Source organism: Kryptolebias marmoratus, linkage group LG19, assembly GCF_001649575.2.
Source record: "Kryptolebias marmoratus isolate JLee-2015 linkage group LG19, ASM164957v2, whole genome shotgun sequence".
NCBI classification, from domain to species: domain Eukaryota; kingdom Metazoa; phylum Chordata; class Actinopteri; order Cyprinodontiformes; family Rivulidae; genus Kryptolebias; species Kryptolebias marmoratus.
This window is the reverse complement of record NC_051448.1, coordinates 16,026,792-16,049,625: the sequence shown is the minus strand read 5'-3', so window position 1 is coordinate 16,049,625 and position 22,834 is coordinate 16,026,792. Positions and strand designations below refer to the sequence as shown.

At 42.1% G+C, this 22,834-nt stretch overlaps 2 protein-coding genes across 3 annotated transcripts; one reads left to right on the top strand and one right to left on the bottom strand.

Annotated features, from left to right (window-relative positions):
- Nucleotides 1-7,533: 7,533 nt before the first annotated feature.
- On the top strand, nt 7,534-14,426 carry gzf1 (GDNF-inducible zinc finger protein 1). Its single transcript, XM_017409076.3, has 8 exons — nt 7,534-7,594; nt 9,501-10,504; nt 10,757-10,940; nt 11,056-11,222; nt 11,434-11,528; nt 11,681-11,848; nt 11,921-12,078; nt 12,283-14,426. Exons 2-8 carry the CDS (start codon nt 9,513-9,515, stop codon nt 13,066-13,068), a joined length of 2,550 nt encoding a protein of 849 aa, XP_017264565.1. The 5' UTR covers nt 7,534-7,594; nt 9,501-9,512; the 3' UTR covers nt 13,069-14,426.
- Nucleotides 14,427-15,721: 1,295 nt separating this feature from the next.
- On the bottom strand, nt 15,722-22,230 carry napbb (N-ethylmaleimide-sensitive factor attachment protein, beta b). 2 transcript variants are annotated; one of them, XM_017409013.2, is made up of 11 exons: nt 22,027-22,230; nt 20,867-20,946; nt 20,573-20,689; nt 19,063-19,109; nt 18,643-18,720; nt 18,451-18,506; nt 17,512-17,596; nt 17,322-17,426; nt 17,178-17,246; nt 17,038-17,088; nt 15,722-16,823 (listed from the first exon to the last, which is right to left on the bottom strand). In XM_017409013.2, the coding sequence occupies exons 1-11, from the start codon at nt 22,125-22,127 to the stop codon at nt 16,722-16,724; spliced, it is 891 nt and encodes a 296-aa protein (XP_017264502.1). In that variant the 5' UTR covers nt 22,128-22,230; the 3' UTR covers nt 15,722-16,721. The 2 variants fall into 2 exon arrangements, with proteins under 2 accessions (XP_017264502.1, XP_024860113.1); XM_025004345.2 differs by lacking the exon at nt 19,063-19,109 and having other exon boundaries at nt 22,027-22,088.
- Between the last annotated feature and the right edge of the window lie 604 nt (nt 22,231-22,834).

The following is a 22,834-nucleotide window of genomic DNA, read 5'->3' as shown; positions in this document are numbered from 1 at the left end:
AGTTTTTACACAGAAGTCTTAAAGGTGGGGGATAAATACCGATTTGAGAACCCGCAGCATCTCTCCATAAAGCTGCTAAATTTAAGTGATTTAAAAGGGAAAGACTTGGTGTGCTCTGAGCCTGCCAGGGCCAGGGCCCCTGTTATTACACAACTGCTGGGCTTTTGCCACGTTGCGCAACTCGGGGAGACGGTGAACCCACGGGAACCTTGTTAACCTGGCTGGGGTCAGGACAGTCCGCTGACTGTGACTCCGCTGGACAGAGCTGAGGATCAAACCACAGATTAGGACCGATACTGTATTCAGTGATGACAGCTTTTAAAAAACTTTACCTTTACATTTATGAACCTTATGTAGATTCAGAACCTCCTATGCTGATCCCAGCATGTGTTTCCTGTATGGGAATGTTGGGAGCAGCATAATTCACTTACACTAAGTGTGCCTCTGTGTGTGTATTTGAGCGAGCACACACACAAAAAAAAAAGCAAAAAGGAAGGGAGAGGCAGAGAGTGGGAGTTAGGGAAGGCATATCTGAGGGGATCAAACCTAAACCGCAGGATATTTCTGACCTTGAGGGCGAATAGGGTAAAAAAAAAAAAAAAAAGAGGGGGCAGGAAAAGAAAATGGGAGGCAAGCAGAAGGGAAGGAATAATGAGATGGAGGGAGAGAGACGAAAAAGAGCGAGGGCAACTGGAAATCCTCCAGAATCCTGCGCTCAAACCAACCATAAAATTCCAACTGAGGCCACAAAACCAGGATGAGGACTGATGAGGGTGCCTCCTGCCCACAGTGGATGTGTGTGCGCGACTGCGGTGGGCACACATTTTTCCTCGTGTGTATGTGTGCGCCAGATTTGATTAAAGGGTCCGAGCAGAGGAGGCCAAGAGGCAGACGAGTGATGCAATCCTACGGAAGCGAAGGAGAGGACACGAGGGCGGCAGGAAGGGAGGAAGGGAGGGAGGGAAGGAGGGAGGGAGGGAAGAGAGGAAGGAGGAATTGTTGCTTCTGGGGATCCAGCTCTCCAGGAATGTGCTGACGGTCAGGTCCCACACAGTTGGGGATAGTGTTGCAGTCTGAGAAACTCTGCAGAGGCGGCACCTGTTTTAGAGAGCAAACAGATGAATCGAATCACACATTGTAAAGGGATAGACTTTGTGAGTCACTACAGCTCATTTTTATCGACACAACAATGATTCTCACTTTTCTCCCCCTCCTCCACTTGCCCAAACTGGTATTTGTGAATCCACCCTCACACTGTGCAGCAGTGAAGTTCTATTTTGGTACCGAGCTGCACAATGTCCACAAGCACCCACACAGGCTCAATGGGTACGAGGTGCTTGGTAAGCCTGGACAAACAGTCTATTTATGAGCACGGCGAGAGTGGGCAGCAGTCCTTGAGCTGTTTTTTCTGCCGTCTGAAGTGCTAAGTGCTGTATACAGTTACAATAGAAAGAACATTCACAAGGACAAGTGAAGGTGGAGAGAGGGGCGGGGGTGAAGGAGGGAGGGGGGAGACGGAGAGAGAGAGAGGGAGAGAGAGAGAGTGTGCACTGGGAATAGAGATGGTGAGTCAGAGGCCATTTGGAAAGTAATTTCATCTCTGAATGCTGGATATCTTTTCATCAATGAAAGGAAAGTATTTTCGAAGCCGAGAAGGCTCACAATAAGAGAGAGAGAGAAAGAAACATCTCTGTTTGGTGAAATCGAGCCTATTCAAGAGGTGCAGGATAGATACCATTGATAGGTTGCTTTTTTTTTTTTTTGCACTACTTTATGTAGGTGCAATTGCTTTTTATAGAGAAGTTAAAATAGAGCAGAAGAAAAAAACAGATTACAAAAGTGCACAGCTGTACTTTGAGACACGGGCACTTTTCAAACAGGTGGTCAGATGGGGGTTCACTAATATTCTTGGGATGCTGCTGCAAAACCTAGAGCCACAACAGGATTTTAGAAGGATGTTGTCATATATAGGCTTTTAAAAGAAGACGACTGCAGCGTAGGAGTTAGGGACTCACCTTCTGATGTAGGTCTGTGTTGGTTTCATATTTTACAGGCGATGCTAACTGAGCTTGTTGTCTCCTTTCTTAAACTTGTGTTCATAAAAAACTTCATGCATATTCAGCAAATGGGGCCAGCATTCCCAAAGTGGCCCCCACTTGGTGGCGCCGCCGCTTTGAGAAGCTGTACTTCGAGCTAAATGCTTACAACGATCTGGTAATGTTTACCATGTGGCAATCCGTCCGTCCATCCATCCATGCATCCATCTTCTTTACCCTCTTCTCTGTTCCGAGTCACGGGCAGCTGGTGCCTATCTCCAACAGTCATTGTGCAAGACATCCTGAACATGTCGCAAGTCCATCACAGGGCCACTTTGTAGCAATAATAAAGTTTATTTTTATCACAACAGGCTGAAAATTAAACAGGGAGGTCCTAAAAGTAATGGACATACCGAATGCCCTTCGTTCAGATCCTTTGAAGTGGAATTCTGTGGAAAGGTCATGAACTATTAATATCTCACCTGTTGTAGAGTTTGTAGAGCGAGAGTTTAATCATGTTAAAACACCTCCACTCTCAAAAATGTCATCGCAGGTTCATTCTTTATAAAATAGTGCTCATTTGAACTGATACATAATGTTTGAAATTAGAGTTATTTTCAGATGAAAGAAAACCGCTTTGTTCTTGCCTCTGCTAAGACTAGCCATTAGCTCATCATCATACCCTTTCCTATAGCACCACGCCTCCAAAGACCTGAACTACTTCTTTAAGTTGCAGTGCCAGTGTCTGCTGCTGGCTCTGTCCTCTGTGTTCGCCTTGTACGAAGAACATAAGTCAGATGGCGTGAAGCAGCTTTTCCCAGAACACGGCACTTACTGGTGAATGTGCTGCCTTCACTTCTGTGTTTTAAAGAGTCAATTTGATGCAGAGAGAGGAAAAAAAAAACAACAAAACAATGAGCCCCACAATAAAACAAATGAACTAATCAATCAAGGCAGCAATAGCAGCTTCTGAGTTCATTAAAAGAAAATTTATGTTTTTGTCAATACGGCCTGCTGGTTTTGAAGTTAGTAAAGACGCATGGATCAGGTTCAGAAAGGCTGTCAAATGGAAACAAAGGGTCATAAAAAATACCCTTAACAGGTTCCACGCTTTTAGAGAGAGTTTATTGATGTTTTTTTTATTGGCAGAGTAGGTTAAAATTCATTTTGCCTCTGACCCTTTTCACAGAACTACGATATTAAGGTTACTGAGCGCAGATCTGCCTATCTGCTTCACCAAACCAGAGGCGAACAAGAGCAGTCGCACAGCACACAGGATAAACAGGAACACCCCGGATCCATAAATGAATCTAGATCAACATAAATACTTGATGACTTCAAAAACTGGACCGTGCTCCAAAATGGTAATGTGTTCATGCAAACCCATTCAGACACTTCCAAACACAATTCACTGCACAAAACTGTGATTTTAATTTGTGCAAACAGTGGAACTAAACCATCGCATTTTGTCTTTAACTTGATGCAGGTTTTATGCACTGAAGTTTTCCTTTTTTTTTTTGGTATTTGGGTGGATTTTGAAAAGAAAGCAAAGCAATGCATGAAATACAAACTCGAGGCAGAGGGATGGATTGTTTGTTTTCTCCAATCAGGGCGAGATTTAATCACTCACTGGGTCTTCAAGTCATTGTGCTCGCAGTTCTGTAGGTTTTTTTTTTTTTTTTTGTGAATCACTGGTTTCTTATGTTACAGTGAGGTTTCATGGCCTCATGCAAAACCCTGGACCGGCTCGATGCGGTGGGGCATGCGGCCAGTGTAAAACAAAAAGAAGAAGGTAAAGGGTGTTAAGTTAGGTTGGAGCAGTAGGATAGACTGCCATAAACAGGCCCGGTATGTTCTGTGTACTTTGGCAAAGCAAGCTTGGCCTTGACGGGTCTGCACAAACATGTACAATATTTGACTCCTATGGAGATTTATGCCCGTTTTCTAAAAACAACTAAAACCACTCTCCAATTCTGAATAAAATCAATAAAGCTACACTCAGAGTTGGAGCATGCTATTGATGAGAGGAAAAAAACAAACAAAAAAAACAGATATTGATGTTTGACGAACCCGAGCCCTAATGTGTTAAATATGTTTTGAGCTGACAGGGTTCCCTGAGTGAAGGGAGAGACGCCACAGAGTGCTGAGTTGGACTGGTGTGCGATGGTCTGGCGTCCGCTGCGGGGTGATTTCGGGCGAGCAGGAAGAAAAATGCTGCGGTTGTTCTTGGGCCCGCCGCTGGCCAAACGTTCGTGTAATATTCCAGTGTTTGCCATCGCTGGTCGAGCTCATCTGCGGCGGCTGTGAGTCAGTCCGGTTCGGGAGCCGTGGAGAGGTCCTGCAAGGACAACCGACTGCCTTGTCTTAACCTCGGCGCATCCAAAATTCTACAACCCCAAGCACATAAAGTGAGCCCAGACACAACCACCACCATCAGACTACTGAGTTCAAATCAAATAGTCCGTGGCCTGTAGGTTTCCTTTCTCCCCATACAGAGTTGCACATGTTGTCCTGCTGTTTGTGTAAAATGTGGAATGAGGATATTTTCAGTGTTGTGGAGGAGTCTGCCGGAGCGAAGCAAACACGACCCGAAGTTGTTTTGTTTGCTGATCCCTCTGCCTCGCGTTAAAGCGCTCACACTTTATCTTTGTTGCTGGAAAAACTGATGATAAATCGGTGGGAATTTCATTTGTTTCCCATCCTGCAGCTGGGGGTTTACCTGACGACGCTGAAAACCTCGCTCGTAGGCCAACGTCTGAACGACCCGACACGTCCTCGGGCTGTGTGAAAAGTCAGCAAACATCACGCTGAAAGTACATGGAAATGACTGCTTGACTTTTAGTTCTCCCGGCGATGGAGCTTCATGTTTATCCTTTTGATTGTACGTGTCAAGCAGCGATGACGTGACCCTGTTCCTCTCCTCTGTTTTCATTTCTGACATTACATGCTGTGACAACATCAGAAACCACAAATCCTGAACTGAGATAGCTCGAGTATTCACTTCAGTTTCATTATGCATACCACCACGGGACCCCCTTAAAAAAAAACAAAAAAATGCTAAATGACTTTTACAGATTTTGACCTAAAATTTGGTGCGGTAGAAGCTGAGTCTGATCTGCAACACATATTCTGAGCACTAAAAGATTGTGCAAGATCTTTGTTAAAAAATTTGGCTTTTAACTATTTGGACTCAACTCTGTCTGTCTGTTACCGAAACATCTCATGAACCACTGGACAGATTTTAGTGAAACTTTCAGGAAATATTTATTGGATGTACATCTACAAGTGATTAACATTTGGAGCTGACCCAATTCAAGATGGCTACCACAACTAACTGACCTTAGAAAACACAAAAATATCTATAAATCGGTCAGTCTTTCAGATTTTGAGCTGAAATTTGGAGAGGTAGTAGTAGCTGAGAGTCATTCACAACATACTCTAAGTGCTACTCATCGCGCAGGATCTTTGCTTGAAACTTTAGCATTAACTGTCAGTGTCAACCTTAGTCTGATGAAACTTTCAGAAAGTAATCGTCGTTTGAACACTTACAACTGATTAACTTTGGAGCCAATCCAATTCAAGATGGCTGCCACAGCTAAATCAACGTCAGTCAACACAGAAAATGGCAATTTTACAGAAATCGAGCTCAAACTTGATGCGGTGGTAGCTGAGAGTCATTCACAACACATACTCTTGACCTGAACGACTACAACTGTGTCATTTCTCAACTTAAGATTTGTTTAAAACTCTGGCATGAAAGCTGGCGGGCGATATGCATTCCTTCAGGTGATGCTAGTTTCTTTAATTCATGAATTTCAATGAACAGAAAACCTCGGTCCATGCTTTTCTTGATGCCATCCTTTAGAAATGAGGTCCAGTCGTTAAAAGGTGAAGTCCATTCCTTTTAATTGCCTGGCATTACTTCCAAAATAAAATGCAGTGACTCAGTGTTATACACTTTTTACTGTTTTCCTCATGACAGTGTTCTTTACGTCATATGCAAACATGTCGCTGGAGTTGTGCATCCTGCGAGGATCGCTCCGGACCAGCTTGTATGAAACGTGTCACTTACAGCTATTGAGTGTGGCAGAGGAGGATTCTAATAAAAGCCGGGTGAACATGGTGTTCCAGGCCTGAGCTGAAGTGTGCACAGAGTTGGTCCTGAGAGCAGCATGACTCACCGGAACAGAGCAGATTGCGAGCTTGCAGAATTCATTAAGACAAATATAAGGTATATGGATTTCCTCAGGAAGAGAGAGAGAGAGAGAAACACTTGGCAGCTGCAGAGCGGCTCCCCAGTGAATCCACAAGTAGCTTTCCATTCACCTTTGGAATGATAGCGAGTTGCAGCGCTGTAGAGGAGATATTTAGATCTAAACATTAGTTTAAATTAAAGATTTGCATTGGTGTTAGTGGAAAGTGCAGCTAACTGCAACAAGCTATACCACCCATGGGTAAAATGTGGGCCGAGGGCCAGAAATGGTCCTTGTATTATCTCCATTTGGCCCTTGACATCCTTAAGTGACAACAAAACAACTTAAAGTAATTTTTCTTTCACTCAGATGCTGACATATAAACATCAGTTCATGTATTTGATATGCTAACAAAGAACTGATGTGCTCTGAGCAAGAGCCCTCACCATGCTAAAAACTATAAAAAGGCATCTCAGGAAATGAGAAAATAAGACCATAAAGTGTCAAAGATTTTTTTTTAACATATACTTTATGTCACAGATGTTGGGTGTGGCTACGCCGCTCTTTGTTTCACTTCATTCTGCCATCTTTCGATTCTTTCAATTTATTTAAAATGGCCCTCTGGGGACAAGAAAAGTTGCCCAACCCTGTCCTAAATTGAAGATAAAACTGTTTTTAAGAAGCCAGTTTAACATATAAATAGAAAGTGTCAAACATATGTATCTGTGAGGAAAAAAGAGACACATATAAAAAAATATCCCAAACCCTGAAGTGAATACAATTGTAGCTTTAATAAAAGAGCTGCTTTTAATCCAAAACAAGTCAGCACCAATATGCTGTAGGCTCCTAACAGTATCCCTTAGCGCAATGCTGCCACCCTGTGGGCATTCTGCAGTACTGCATCGATTAAAAAAAAAACTTAATTTAAATCTCACAAAATGCAATATCACGCAATAAGAAATGCTGTGGTGCTGTTGATTATAGCTAATAAGCCGTCGATAAGACAAAATCAAACAAAAATTAGCAAAAAAGTTAGTACCTTTTTAAAAAAAAAAAAAAAAAAAAAAAGTTAATTTACATGCGCAAATATTCGGTAACGTTATAAATTATGCCAGAAGCAATTAAAAATGGCTCCAAATCTACTTTTTGGTTTGAGATGTAAATGTGAAACTGCACTGCAATCCAAGAACTGAACATAATATTATTAGTTGTATTAATGATAATAAACACGGCGTCCGATCTGAAATCAACCTCCGCGTCACCGGAAGTCGCCGCCGAGAAAAGCCCGAGCTGAGCGGCTCGTGCAGGAAGCGCCTTCCGCTGCTCGGGCCGTTTGTGTGGGGCTGCCATTTTAGCGAGCTTACGGTAAGAAAACTTGCTCGGTGTTGTTGTGTAGTTCACTGGCTGCACCACGGTTGTTCATCCGCGGTGTGCTGTGGGCTGCAGACCGACTTTAAACACTGTTTCTACACGGTTCTGGTCACTGTCGACGGTTAATTTGACCCTCTGTCTTTGATGCTAATACTGTTAGCACTGAAGCTAGTTTGTAGCTACTTTGAATGGTGGAATAAGTATTTGTTAAAGAGTCGTGCTTATACTAAACACACGAAACGTAAAAAGCTTAACCGTATGATTGTGCAAATAGAAATGTCTTTGACTATTTATTAAATATAATTTTCAGGGAAAGTCCATCCAGACAAGGCAAAAACAGAAAATATCTTCCCCTGATTCAGAAAAGGGATGAAAAGCAGCCAGATTCGATTCATTTCTTTATGTAAAGTGTTCTCCAGTTTGTTTTTGAAGGCCTTTCATTGTTTTTGTTTTTTGGACTTTGTTTTGATGTTTTACATTTATTTTTTGGTGCATTTTTAGACAAATGTACACATGAGCCTTTTTTTAATGCCTTAAACATTTTATAGGTCAGAATTAAGTGGTTTAACAAAATAAAATCCAAATGTTCCTTTAATTACGGGCGAGCACGAGACAGAAGATTGGTGTTAAACCAGCTAACAACCAAAGAGAAACTTTGAAAGACTTTTTGAACAAATGTTGCTGAAAACCACTTTAAAAGATTATGTGACCTTGGGTACAGCTTTAGATCTTTTTGTCAGTTCACGCAGATAAATTTGTAAGAAATTGACAGAGGCACTGCTGCAAATTACAAATGTTTTATTGAACTCACAATATTTCAAAAGGTAAAATAGTCAGTTTACTTTATCACACTAAAAAAATGGGAGTCTATGCTGGCCCTCGGATCCTGAAAGCTGAAAAATAGTTAAAATCCAATTAGATAAAAATCAGACTGTNAAAAAAAAAGTTAAAATCCAATCAGATAAATCAGACTGTTTGGGTGGAAGGGGATAATAATAAAGAAAATGCAAATATAACTAAATACACCTAAGTGCTCCCCAACAAAAACACACTCACACCAAACCCTTGGTGAATACAACAGAAAAGAAAAGCCCCCCTCCCACTAATCTCCTCAATCTAGATAAAACAGCCCAAGATCCAGGGACAGCATAGGTCCTGCCTTAAAACAGGCCCGAAGGCTAAAATAGGAACCCCTTTCCCTAATAAGTTACAGATAAGAAAATTAAAAACAAATCAAGAACTAAACCTGAAACAGTAGCAGGCCAACCTACACACAAAAGAAATCAAGTTAACAAGAGCATTAGACAGCCAGGTAATCATAAGGAACAGCCCTTACCTGCTCTACAGTAAAACCAGTACACAGTGCTCTTGATGTCACTCTTTAAAGTCAGTTTCCTGCAACAATCAGTGGCAGAATTAGAAAAATTCTAAACTCACCTCTCAATCAATGGTAAGCCTACCTCTGCATGAGTCATCAGCCTGCATCTGATCTCCTCAGCAATCTACCTGCTTTTAAATACCAGTGCTGATTACTTGTCTCCCTAACGAGCCAGCTGTGCTCTGTCCCAGTCTCTCCGATATATGGGCAGGAGGAAGAAGGTGCAGCAGCACAACCGGGGGAGCAATATGCCCCGGCTACAATAAAAATGTCTCTTTTTGAAGCAACAGCAAGCTGCCCACCTCAGGAGTCATTACTAAAATCCTTCTTTTTTTGTAGATTTATTTTAAGATGATTTAATTTTAAATAGGGATGATTACGAGGGCCCTGATTTTGCCCGTGTGTGCTAGAAATCAATAAAGACTTTGGTTTAGAGCTTTGTTTTTCAGTTATGTGACGAGTCCAGCTATTTTGAAGGGATTCCTTAACCATCACGTCACCTCTTTTTGTGTTTCTCAGCAGCACGAGGGAAGAATGGGGGTCCAAGTGCACCGGCTGGTGTCAGATTCTCATCACAAAAACATTCTGGCGTCTCTGCATCAGCTGAGGACCCAGGGACAGCTGTGTGACGTTACGGTGCAGGTGGACTACCAGGGAGACGTGCTGGAGTTTCAGGCCCACCAGGTGATCCTCGCTGCATCCAGCGGCTACTTCAGGAGCATCCTTTCCTCCCAGGATGCCATCAAAGATAAACTAGTACTCTCAGACATGCAGTCCAGTGACTTCTCCCTGTTTTTGGAATTCGTTTACACCGGTGCGGTCGAAGTTGCTAAAGATAAGATCGGTGACGTCCAAGCGGTGGCACAGTTGTTGGACTGCAAGAGTCTGTCGGAGGTTTGTGGCGAAGCCTTGAGCGGTGGAGCTCTGCAAAAGCCCGGAGGGAGAACGTGCGCCTCGAAGCTCAAACCCCAAGCTGCATCGGGGAGCGCCGAAAGGGGAGAAAAGACCAAAGCGAAGAAGCAACCTAAAAGCTCTTTTCTGAAGCGGCAGCTCTCCCCTCAGGGCGCCGAGAAAGAAGAAATCCTCCAAAAACGATTGAAGGTGAAAAGCATCCAGAGGAATGTGAGACTACGAGGAAAGAAGTTGAAACTGAAGCTGGCGGGCCGTAAAATGGTCCAGAGGCACTGGTATTGTTCTTCCAGGGAGAAGAACGGGGAAAACCAAGTTGGCGACGACGGCGGGGAGGAGTGTGGGAACGGCACGGAGGACGGCGCCCGGCCAGAGAGCAGGAAAGACGAAACGGAGGAGGCTTCGCCGGTGGGGCCTTCCTCTGATGGGGACGAGTGGGTAGGTGAGGAGGAGGTGCACAGTATTGACCCTCGGGACCCGTTGTTCTTGTTGGAGGCTGAAGGCGAGGAAGAAGGACAGTTCAAGAGGAAACGACCAAAACCATCCAAGGCCCAGTTCCAGTGCAACAAGTGCCTGCGGACTTTCCACTACGAGAAAAGCTACTTGAAGCACATCAGGTAAATCGTTCTCCGGGGTTTTTAAGGAACGTTGTTGTTCCATGACGTGTGTGTGTACAGCAGGATGCAGCTGGTTAATGAACAGCTAGTTTTAGGCTCATTTTCAGCACTGAAATGAACAAAGAACATTGATAAGTTAAGTGGACAACAGCCTTTGTATGTTATTCTTTTGTAATATCTCCGATCAGACAGTGTTATGGGTGCTTCAGAAACCCAAGCTGACGTACGACCTGTTTGTCTTCTCTCTGCCAGCACTTACCACGGGGTGAAAGCAGATGTCGTCTATCGCTGTGAGATCTGCCAGCAGACGTTCGCGAACCGCAGCAACCTGAAGATCCACGAGAAGCACGTCCACAGCAACGAGAGGCTTTTCGAGTGCGAAGCCTGTGCAAAGACCTTCAAGCGGAAGAAGGACGTCGTCCGCCATAAGAGGCAGGTGAGGCATCGTTAATCTATGCGCTCCTCTTTTTTTTTTTGATTTTCCCTCAAAGTCATGCGGTTAGGGGGGACGGATTTCCTAAGAGAAATTAAAAATTAGACATTTGTCTCAGGTGCACGAACGAAATCTGCAGCACATATGCCCCGATTGTGGGAAGACGCTGAGCTCCAAAGCAGCGCTGTTGCTGCACGAGAGGACGCACACGGGCACCAAACCCTATGAGTGCGCCCAGTGTAAGGCCAGATTCAGCCAGAACTCGGCCCTCAAGATGCATCAAAGGTAGACGCTTCTTTATTGCTCGGTCCCAAACACTTAACCAGCCTTTATAAAACAAGACTATTGTGAGGCGAAAGCCTAAGGATGGGATGGTTATTTTTTTTTACATTTAGACACTTCTAGACATTTATTTCATGCTAATATTGTGTATAATAAGCGTATCCAAACAAATAACACAGATGGGAGCTAAATTCATGTGTTCACTCCTGTGTAGGACACACACCGGGGAGAAACCGTTTGCATGTGATGAATGCGATTCCCGCTTCACTCAGAAGCACATGTTGGCCTACCATAAGAGATCACACACAGGTAAAAGAGACATTTAACAGATAAAGGTTTTTTTTTAGCATTCTTTGACAGGAATAAAACAAATAATTATTGGTCAAAGTTCTTGTAAATGTCGCACAATAATAAAAGGGGAAAAAAAAAGATGACTGTCTTTATTTCTTTTATTTCTTTAGGAGAGAAGCCCTTCATGTGTGAAGCCTGCGGGAAGAGTTTTGCGTCCAAAGAATACCTTAAACACCACTCAAACATCCACACCGGCTCCAAGCCTTATAAGTGCGACAAGTGTGACCGAGGCTTCGCTCAGAGGAACTCCCTCAACCAGCATTTGAAAATACACACAGGTAAGCAAGTTTCAATGCGCTCTCAGGTTAACGATATATACTGGCAACTTTAAAGCAAATCGTGTTCTTCAGGTGAGCGTCCGTACAAATGCAAAGACTGTGACAAGCAGTTCACTCAGATCAACGCTCTCCAAAGGCATCAACGGATCCACACGGGAGAGAAACCTTTCATGTGTGTGCTCTGTAAACGCGCTTTCAGTGACAAGTCCACCCTTCGCCGGCACACTTTGGTGAGTGGTGCTTCTCGCTGTAGTACTGACCTTTTAACAGCGTTTTTTTCTACTCTATACTTTGGACTGTGGTAGAAGTAGTGTGCTGTTTCAGAGAAGGGAACATTTTTTTTTTTTTGTCATTAGGGCTTTGACATTGTGAATAAAGAGTGCGCGTTCATTATTCATGTTGTTCAAAATGACACCGGCTTGTTTAAACGTCAGGTTCATGACACGGACGCCCCGTGGAAGACTTACCTGGTGGTGCTGGAGGGGAATATTGAGGAAAAGAAGCCGAGGTCGCCCGCTGACGAGAGCGCAGAGAAAGTGGAGTCGGGGGAGAAAATGAACCCAACCGATGAAAGTCCGAGCGCTGCCAGCGCCGCTGCCGCCCCTCCTGCTCCCGCTGCTAGTTCTGCCACCGTCCAAACTGAAACAACCGTGGTCCCAACTGAGTCAGTCACGCTCCCGTCCGACTGGGCCAGCCATGGAGCCATCGCTCTGGTCAGCCACGGCGCTCTTGGCGGCATCACCGTGATCCACACGGAGGTTCCAGCGGGGACGCAGCTGCAGCCCATATTAGCCGCTAACGGCGCGGGAACAAGTGTTATTTCCTTAGACGGCTCAGCCATCCCTGTCCCCTTCTCTATACCGGTGTCAGTGACTCAACCTGGGTCTTTGTCCTCCGAGGCGTCCTCCACCTCCCTGTCTCTACCCACGCTCTCAGTTCCTGTGTCCGATACCTTGTTGGCGTCGGTCTCGGGCATCCCAACAGTCTCTACTTCGTCTGTGCTAGAAGCAGCTGCTTCCCAGGCCATTTTAGCTTCGGCTTTAGAAAACAAGTCAAACTCTGAGACAGAAACTTTACCACCAGATATACAGACTGTGGTCGTTGGTAACGACACGACGAGGAAAGAACAAACGAACGTTCCTGAAAGTGATGGACGGCACGAGACAGCAGGCGATCCGTTAGTTGAACCAAAATACTCCACAGCTCAAAACACAGACTGATGTTCTGAACAACACTGAGTTTTAAGGAATACATTAAAAAGATAAAAGTATCACTAATTGATAACTATCTAATGCAGCATATCTTCTCTTATAATGTAGCACAGTATATTCTGTATTTTGGAACATCTTTAAAGTCTAGTTAAAGATTTCTTAAGGCATAAAAAAAATCAGCAAATTAAGCATCTTAGAGCCAAACATTAATACTTTCGAGGTCAGCTCTCTTATTATGAGCCTCAGAGCTTCCTGCATGTGTATCCCTGCCATCAGATCCTGTTAGTGTATGTTTTTTAAAAAAATAAAGTAAAATATGCATGACCTGACTGAGAGATGTTTAAGATTCACATCTGTCCGTCGGTAATTCCAGATGTAACGCTCACTGGGAAGCTTTTACTTCTAATGTAAGAATGTACAAAGTACATTTTATTGTAAGTAATATGTAGTAGTATTTTGTTTTAGCTTTGTGTTGAACACAGGCGCATGAACACAACTGGAAAAAACACGCAGAATAATATTCCCTATATGCTAGTGTTAAGGATGAAGCCCTATCCAGATTAATGAGAATATTTTTAGAAAGAAAACTAACTTTTTGTGTGTTTGCACATTCCATTCAAAGGTAATTATTAAGAGGATGGTAAACAATACCAAGAAACATTTATTTATTTTTAATTTGAAGAAAATCACTATCCATGTTCAGAATGTCGCCTTGTTAGTTACCCTGTAGGGGATTTGGATCTCCTTGCCACCTACTAGCCTGGCAGGGGTATTTCAGTGTTTGTTTCTTTTGTTTTTCCTGTAATTATTGTGTTCTTGTCCGGACAGGAGAGGGGGGGAGAAATCATTTAAAAAAGAAACGTTTGGAAGAGTTTAATCATGAAAACTAAGCTTTCTGATCAACATTACTTGTATGATTTTGAACTACGTTGTCTTTTGTTTGATATGAATTGAGCATCTTTTCTGTGTTTTTATATACGCAAACATATGATTTAATCTAAATGTAAAGTGTTTAATGATATAAAAAACTTTAAGACATTTCAGCTACAGTACGGCTCTTCGTTGACCAGCAAAGGAATCTAGGCATAATTTGCAATTATTGGTGTATTTTTGGTCAAAACTTCCATTCTCCACTGCTGACTTTGTGTAGTCTGGTGTTTCATACTGATGCATGACTTCAGTGCTTGTTTTCCAATTGTCAAGAAATTTATTTAAAAAAAAAAAGATGCAGTAGTTCTATTTATGTGGATGTAATAAGCTGTCTGTAGTACTTGGTGTCGTATGTTTGACTGTAGTGCAAAAAGTACCTCACGTAGTCTCATGTACAAATAAAAACATTATGGTTTGTTTCTTTTACGTATGGTCAATAACATCTGGTTCAATCTGACTTCTTTCACACGTGACAGTAAATGTACACTCACCGGCTGCTTTATTAACTACACGGTAGCTAATCACACGGCAGCAACTTGGTGCCTTTATACATGTAGACGTGGTTAAGGCGACTTGCTGAAGTTCAAACTGGGCGTCAAAACGGGAAAGAAAAAGGATTTGGGTGACTTTGTGGCGTGGTTGTTGGTGCCAGACGGGCTGGTTTGAGTATTTCAGAAACTGATCTACTGGGATTTTTTACACACAAACACCTCTGGTGTTTAAAGAGAATGGTCCAAAAAGAAGAAAAAAATAAAATCAATGAGCAGCATTGTTAGTGTCAGAGGTTAGAGGAGACATGAAGGCAACCGTAGCTCAAATAACCACTCGTTCCAACAAAGGTCTGCAGAATATCACTCCTGAAAACAACAACACGTCTAACCTCGGAGCAGATGAGCTACAGCAGCTAAAGACCCCACCAGGTGCCTCTCCTGTCAGCTAAAAACAGGAAGCTGGAGCTACAGTTCACACAGCCTCACCTGCTGGACTGGAAAAAAAAAACATCCTCTGGTCTGTTGGTTGCGAGTCTTCGCCACGTCTACGTGCCTAAATGTATCGAGTTACTGCCACGTGATTAGCTACCGTGTTAAAAATCAATGGAACAAGTGTACCTAATAAAGTGGTCGCTGAGTGCACGTTCGCTGTGGTTCGAGTCCTTGATGAACGTCCTTTTATCGAGTTGATCCCGATTTGTTTTAAAGGTGGTTAACATCCGTCTGCTCGCAGCTCCATCGACCTGCGCCTACGGCCATGCAAGCGGCTCAATAAAAACGCGCCGAGGCGGCGTGCCGGACTGAACACTAACAGGCTGTCTTAGAAAAATACAAAAATGGACAAACAGGTTTTTGACCTCATATTTCTGGTAGATGACAAGTTTTTTTTGTTGGGGGGGGGGGTGTTGTCCTGAAAGAAACGGCAGCTTCAAAAAGCAGACGCCGAACCCCTCCATGACTTGACCAACGCCACAAACAGGACGCCCTGGCGGAGTCCAACCTGTGCTGGGAAGGAGCACAAATTAGTGCTCACCTCCTTTATGAAAAGCCTCAGAAAATATGGTCATATAGCCTTCTCCAGATCCAGGACAGCTACTTTTAATGTATGTATGCACAGACAGAAGCAACAAAATGACAGACACAACCATATTTAACATAATTATGTTGTCAAAATTAGGTAAAAACTCCTATAGACAGTGATTGGTTAAAATGGCCAAATCATTACTAAGACACCTGGAGGCTGAATACAACACCGCAGCTTGACAAAAAGCTCACAAGCGCTGCAGTATTAGATATATCACCTTTAATAATGTTTGTTCGAACAAGCATACAGATCATATCGGCAGGCTGTTGTTATCCAAACCTGGGAGAAGGTGAGCACACGGATCCACTGACCTTTCAGTAAAAACTTTGGTCTGGCTAACACACGAGTGAATCTACATAACTCGGTGACATGCACTAGATTTACAACACAAGATTACCGGCTAAAAATGTTCATTCCCTCGAGATAAGTGCCCTGCAAACAGGGAGCAAGGGGCTTTGTGTTAATGCTGTCCATTTTGTTTTTTTTAGTCAAACTATACATCGCAACTTACAGGTGCAAAGAATGAACATAGCCTATAATAATAATAATAATAATAAAAGTAATAAAATCAATATTTCATTGTGATTTAGATACAAATATTTAACAGTCTACACTTGTGCATATCATTTCCACGATTCAAGAAGAATCCCTCCGTGTGGTGAAAAGATGCGACTGATAATAATAAATAATTCTGTTACTACGAACACAGAGTAATAAAGCGTTATTGTCAATCCACATATTTGAGTCTTTAAAACGAGAAATGAAAAACACCATAAATGTGAATTTTTTTTTTTTGAGTATATAACTAGCTGCATCAGACTAGGAAACATGCTCTTGTTGACACTGGTGCCAGATTCCAAAACATCACACAGCACTGAAGTTCTTCGGGTTATGAACTGAGCAGGAGGAGGTTTGCAGCAATCCTCTAATCAGAGGTGAGGGCCGGAGGATTTACATTCTGACAGGATTCAGATATGCAGAAATTTAAAAAAAACACTAGTGTTCTTACAATACAGAGGTGAGCGACTCGAAATCGTGAGCAGGAGCTCCTCTCCGGGTGTTATATAGATATGTGACGGTGTGTTTCCGTGTGTGTACGTGAGAACATGCGTGATGGAATTGTCCCTTGGTGCTGCGTCCCTAAGCTGAGGTTCCTCTCATTTCAGATCCCCCTCCTCACCCTGGATGGTCTTTTTGATGCGCAGTAGGAGGGTTGTGTGCCACTGGTCCAGGCGTGAGATTGAGTCGAACTCTTTTACCTTATTCAGACAAAAAAAAGGGGGACAAAATAAGGCTGTTTTCTCCCTGTAGTTACAGATAACACAGGTAGTTTTCAGTTTTACGGAGTACGGTAACTATGATGTCTCATAGCAGTAAACACACGCTCCTTAGAGACTGCTAAATGTGATTCAGGCTTTTGTTAAACCAGGAGGAATCCAAGAAAACTTCAAGCATAATGAATACACGACTTACTGCCTCCGTGAAAGCATCACTGTTCTGTTCTTCGTGAGCCTCAAGAAGTTTCTGTTTGGAGGGAGAGGAAAAAAAAAAAAGTTACTTTCAGAGCCTGAACAGATAAAACGGGCATTCCTCGGAGCGCGACTCGGAGATACCTTCAGCAACTTGCATTCTCTGGAGTCTGAAAAAGCAGGGAACATCTCCTCATATTTTTCAACAGCGATCTGCGGAGACACAGCGTGTTAAGATGCTACCACGTCTCCACGAGCCCTCATCCTGAGGAGGGGGGGGGGGCATACCTTAGCGTTGAGCTCGTCGACGATGAAATGGCAGAGAGCGGCTTTGAAGAAGTACTCTTTGGCGCTGTACTTCAGCAGCGGGTTGTCCATCGTGTTCGCGCCGACCTGGAGGACGTTCGGATCGTGAAAAAAAAATTGATGGCGAACACCTGAGGTCAGACTCAGAAGGTGCGCGCGCGCCAATACACACCTGCTCGTAGATCTCGATGGCCTTCTGGTACTGCTCCAGCTGAGCACAGTACGCCCCCACTTTCAGCAGGCACTTGTTTGCAGAGCTAAGAGAGAGAGCGAGGAACCTCAGTCAGTGCAAGTCAGTGCACTTCTTTGACTAAATTCACAGATTTTTAGCTGGAACATCCAAATTGGAGGGAAGGGGTGCACGTAATGACACTTAAATAAATAAATCAATGTTTTTATGATCCTAAAAAAAAAGCTTTAAGCTCCTCTCTCTGCTGAAAGAAACACAGAGAAGACTAAAGACAACGAGTGACTTCATTCTTGTATTGGTAACAAAACATACTTTTCACTCCATTGCTGATATGCAGAACGATGATCGTTATGAAAAACTGCAATGATTGCATTATTTATAGAAGTGCTGGACACAGGACCCTGCCTGTGTGTGCTGGTCTGTCTTTTTTTTATTTTATTTCCCTCAGCATTGTTCAGACCCTGCTGTGCCAGGTTAGATCAGTTGAGTGCACAAGGAAGGGGGCACAGAAGTGATTCTTTTAGTTAGATAGAATGGCTATAACTCAGGATACTGAGCTAAGATTGGATGTAGTAGTAGCTGAGAGTCATTCACAATGCACAGCTTGAGCGTGATGTCAGAGATCATGAAAGGCAGTGGGCGATATGCATTCCTTTGAGGAATTAATGTATGGTCTTATTTATTTATTTTTTAAAAGTTTATAAAAGGTAATTTCAGCGTGCTTGAAAAGAAAAACAATGGGAAGGAGTTCCTCCATCATGTCATCACTATTTTGAGGAAAAATTCTGAGCAAATAGCTATAGAAATGGTTAAAACTCATAAGTTCAGTGTTTCTTGTAAAACATAAAATCTTAGACCTTAAAAAGGAAAAAGTTGGTGTAGACATAACGCAGGTTGGGTCTGATTTTAAAACAACAGTACCTGTTTGACTCCTCTCCTTTGTAGTAGTCTGCTGCTTGTTCATAATGTGCAACAGCCTTTCCAGAGACAAAAAAAGTATATATATATATATAAATATGTAAACATGTTCCTTTAACAAAAACACCTCATGACATAATAAAAATGGCTGCTAGTATTATACGGCTACACACCCTCACCCTCAGACAGTATTACCTTTTCGATATCCACCAGCTCAGCCTCGTAGATCTCTGCGATACTGATGTGGTGTTTGGCGGCGATGGTAAATCTGCCCTGGAGGAAGAGGAGAGCAGAAATCCTTACTGACAGTCGCCTCCCGGGTCAAGGAAGGTCTCTGCTGTCATAAATAATCCTGTGTTGTGGATCGACATTGAGATCGTTGCACTGAAAAACACCAACACTCTTTGCTACGAATGTGATGACATTATTAACTTAGAGAAGTGGAGGCAAAGGTGGAGTCGACGAGTAGGAACATTTTCAGATGATGTGGTGTTCAGCAATGTTTAGTTAAACACACAAATCACAACCAGCCTATCTGTCAGATAGTGAAAATGATATGAGCTGTTTACTACTGAGGATCGCTACACTGATGAACACATTCTAAGGGCATCTTACCATGTCTGTGTAAATATCGATGGCAGCATTTAAACACTTGATTGCCTCTTTTGGCAGCACAAGGGAAAGAAGAGGGAAGAGTTAGTGACAAGTCTCTTGTGCATTCCCTCGTCTCCGTGGGATGTTAGTCCAGCATAAAAAAAAAATCACACTTCCAAAAACAGAAATCTCCTGCTCTGGTACTCATGAGACATTTTAACACATTGGACTTTCCCAAAGAGCTACAGAGCAAAACAGAGTGATCCACTAAATGCAAGACACCTTTAACAAAACAGGGTTTAAGATAGTTCAGCTTTAAATTATTTTTAGTTTTCATCTGCATGCCAGGTCTGCAAATCAAAAGCCACTGGCCTCTGAAAATAGCTATACTGCCCGTCTGACGGTAAAGTTCAAAAAAGAAATTCAAGAATATGTTTTACCCGTGTTTCACAGATGGGTTTATCTGTGAAACACGAGGGTGGAAGGAAAATGGTTTGGGCCTGTTTTGTTTTGTTTTTTTCCTCTGCATTTGGGCCAGGAAGGTTTGTCATCAGCAATTTAAAATATATAATTCTGAATTATACCCATTAGTTACACTGTCCATAAACTGAATCTTCATTAAAAAAAACAACAACAAAAATGCAGAAACATCACAAAACACAAATCATTTAACAAGATGTACACAGAGTACAGGTCATATTTTAGACTTGTTAAACAAAATGTGTAATCTTAACCCAATAAAAATGTCCCTAAAAATGTCATACTTTGACGTACTTTTGCCAGTAAGATATGTAGCACGAGTTCATTTCAACCAGTAAATTTATATATCAGTATTTCATTTTGCCTTCTTTACTTGGTTTCTGTTTGATCAGCTTTTAAGACTTTTCAATGTCACATTTTAGATCACATTTTTTTGCAGAAATACAAAAAGGTTTCACACAGCTGTCAAGTGTTACGTACAAAAAACAAAATCTGAAAAACAAACTTGGGCAGGAGGATTTGCCTCATACTAAAAACAGTAATTTCTCTACTAGCTAACTTCTTCTTGACAACATGGGTGTTTAGGAGAATATCACCTGAGGTGGCAGAGAGCACAAGGACACTCGTGACCATAACACGCAACCCAAGCACAGATTTATGACGATTTCAGATTAAATTTTCAAATCAAAATATCAGTAGTTTGTTGTTAAAAAGTGAAAGCTTCCACTGAGCCAGAAAGCCCATCTTCTACTGCCTTAGTATTAGTTCAGCTGTGGTAACAACAGATCATTTTAAGACATTTGACTTTGTGGATGTGCCCCGTTTGATTGTCCATATGTCCACTACATTGGAAGTAGCATTAGCTGGCTTGGATTATTTATAATATTTAATAATATCAGCTGTTTTATTCATAGATAGCTAAGATCTTGTTTTAAAGAACGGTCAATATTTTACTCATTTATACAACATAAAAGACAGTGGTTTGCATATATGGTGAGGGGGGAAAAAAAGATGTGACTTTCAATGCTATTTGGCGGCCACACAGCCTTACCATTAGGGTCGGCTTTCTTGTAAGCGTTTCCTGCATCAATGAAACTGGTCGCACAGTCATGTTTGTTCTGCAGCTGCATGTGGAGACGAGCGGCTTTGCAAAATGCATTTCCGGAAGCTGGAGAAAAGAGTGAAGTAAAGCAAAAACAACAAACATGCAAACACAATAAATATGTCAGATGTAGCTGACAATATAACAAACATCCCTTTCTTTCACTTCACAAGCACCATGATTTACAATTACAGTGCCGAAAAAAAAAGTATGCTGAAATAGTTAACTTGGGCATCTAAATACCGCTCCAGTTCTTGACCATCTTGAACATGTTGGCGGCTCTGCAGTACATCTCACATGCTTCCTCCACTTTGTGATGTCCTCTAGAAAAATACCAAAAAAAAAAATCCTTTAGAATAAAACACACGCTTCTACTGCATTTCAGTGCATTTCAGTGTAGTACGGTATCAATCAGTGCTACTGTTAGGGTCACAACTAATACACTGGTTAAAGTGCAAAGCATTTTGTATTATATTTTCGATGGAAATTCCCTCCCTGTAAGAAGCACTGTAAGTCTCCATCCGTCCATGAAAAGAAATGGCTCCCAGTGAGTTCCCTGTAACTGGAAAAGCACTCTGGCCATTAAATCCCAGCAGAGGCTTACATCACTGCTGGCAATTGATAACGTAAAGTCTATCAATTACTGTGATGAACAAGGACTGCAGTAACAAATGGAGGCAGAAATTTAGACAAAGCGACTGAGACATGCAGGGAAAAAAACAACATTTTTGGGGGCCTTCAAAGTCTTTATTACATGGTGAAATGTGTGTTTTCTTCTTTTAATTCACCCCTGTATAGTTATGACATGCAGATTATCTGCTATCGTACAGGTATGCCTCTCTAAAAACACCTTTGTTTAAATGCTTTTGGGATTATCAGAGCTGTTGGTAAAGCAATTAATTCAGAACTACTGGTCTGGGGATTATGACAGGATTAGATCAAACCTGCACTGGAGTTTTTACACTGACTGGAGGGACAATGTTTCCCACACAGGTGTGTGTGTTTTGACTGAAAAGCTGCATTTTAATACTACGATATAATGATCTAATGGATGTGTATGTAGACATGATGTGAAATCCTTTTGACACAATAAAAAAGAAAGCAACCAAGGATAAAGGTGAGATGAGGCTGCAAAAACAGCCCACTACATACAGCTTCCAGTCCAGAAGAGAAAGTCGTCATAGATTTTGCCTGTTTACAATTATTACAAAACGGTAAATAATAACAAAACTGAGTTATAAGATAATATAGTCTTATGGGTTAACGGTTATATAAACTTCGACCACATTTTTGCCGCCATGGTCGTCTTAATGTTGTGAAGAAATGGGCTATGTGCCAACTTTTTCCGCCGCTGACACTTGACGGTTTCCTAGCTGTTGTTCTTTGGTGCAGTGCCGTCTTACCCTCCAAACATTCCTCCCAAAAAAGAGCCGGAGGACTTCACTTTTTTGTCGGCGTCGGCCATTAGCTGGATCGCTTCTTTCTCTTTGCCGGAGTTGTCCATTTCTTTTTGCGTTATTCGGAACAAACTTCTAGTTCGGGAGAAAATACCCGCAGAGGATTCAGGTGTGTACAGTAGGGATTACAGTTGATTTAACGTAGGCGTAACCACGGCCAGCTTGTGGTTTAGGAAGAGAGCACGGCATTGTGGGAGTTTGAGTGCCTAACGCTGCGAGCAAAGCGGTTGCCGGGGAAACTGAAACTACAACTCCCAGAGGGTGATAAAAAAAAGCCTTTTAGACGGTCGGTGTTACGTAAAATCTGATTGCGTTTCGCAAAAATACATTTAACATTCGGTTTGTTTATGTTTATGTATTATTAATTTGTAATAAATTACAGTTTAATTCAACTTTACGTGCAATACATGTAAAAAATACTTTTTTGTTAAAATTCCTAAGAGCCATCATAAACAAATGCAAGTTATTTTTTTATACAGCAGAGGGCGCTAAAACCCTAACAGTGACTTCTATCAGATCTTGAATTCAAGTTAGATAGGCAACCTGCTATTTAGGATACAAAGTGTTAAAATATATACATTTTTAATCGTAAACCTTTTTGTAACTTTCATGGGCGTTAGCACTTCTGTTCAGGTCCTCCTAAATAATAATAACAAATCATTTTAAAGCCTTTTTTTAATTTCAATTTCTTAGTATTAACATTGCTATAACATAAAAGGCAATCTACATTTACTTTAAACCATATTTTGATCTG

Coding starts and splice junctions, on each gene's coding strand:
- gzf1 (XM_017409076.3), top strand. CDS start 9,513: ATGGGGGTCCAAGTGCACCGGCTGGTGTCAGATTCTCATCACAAAAAC. Junction 10,941..11,055: donor TCGTCCGCCATAAGAGGCAG/GTGAGGCATCGT, acceptor CATTTGTCTCAG/GTGCACGAACGAAATCTGCA. Junction 11,529..11,680: donor CCATAAGAGATCACACACAG/GTAAAAGAGACA, acceptor TTATTTCTTTAG/GAGAGAAGCCCTTCATGTGT.
- napbb (XM_017409013.2), bottom strand. CDS start 22,127: ATGGACAACTCCGGCAAAGAGAAAGAAGCGATCCAGCTAATGGCCGAC. Junction 17,597..18,450: donor AAAGGAGAGGAGTCAAACAG/GTACTGTTGTTT, acceptor TCTCTCTCTTAG/CTCTGCAAACAAGTGCCTGC. Junction 17,427..17,511: donor CCATCGAGATCTACGAGCAG/GTGTGTATTGGC, acceptor AACGTCCTCCAG/GTCGGCGCGAACACGATGGA.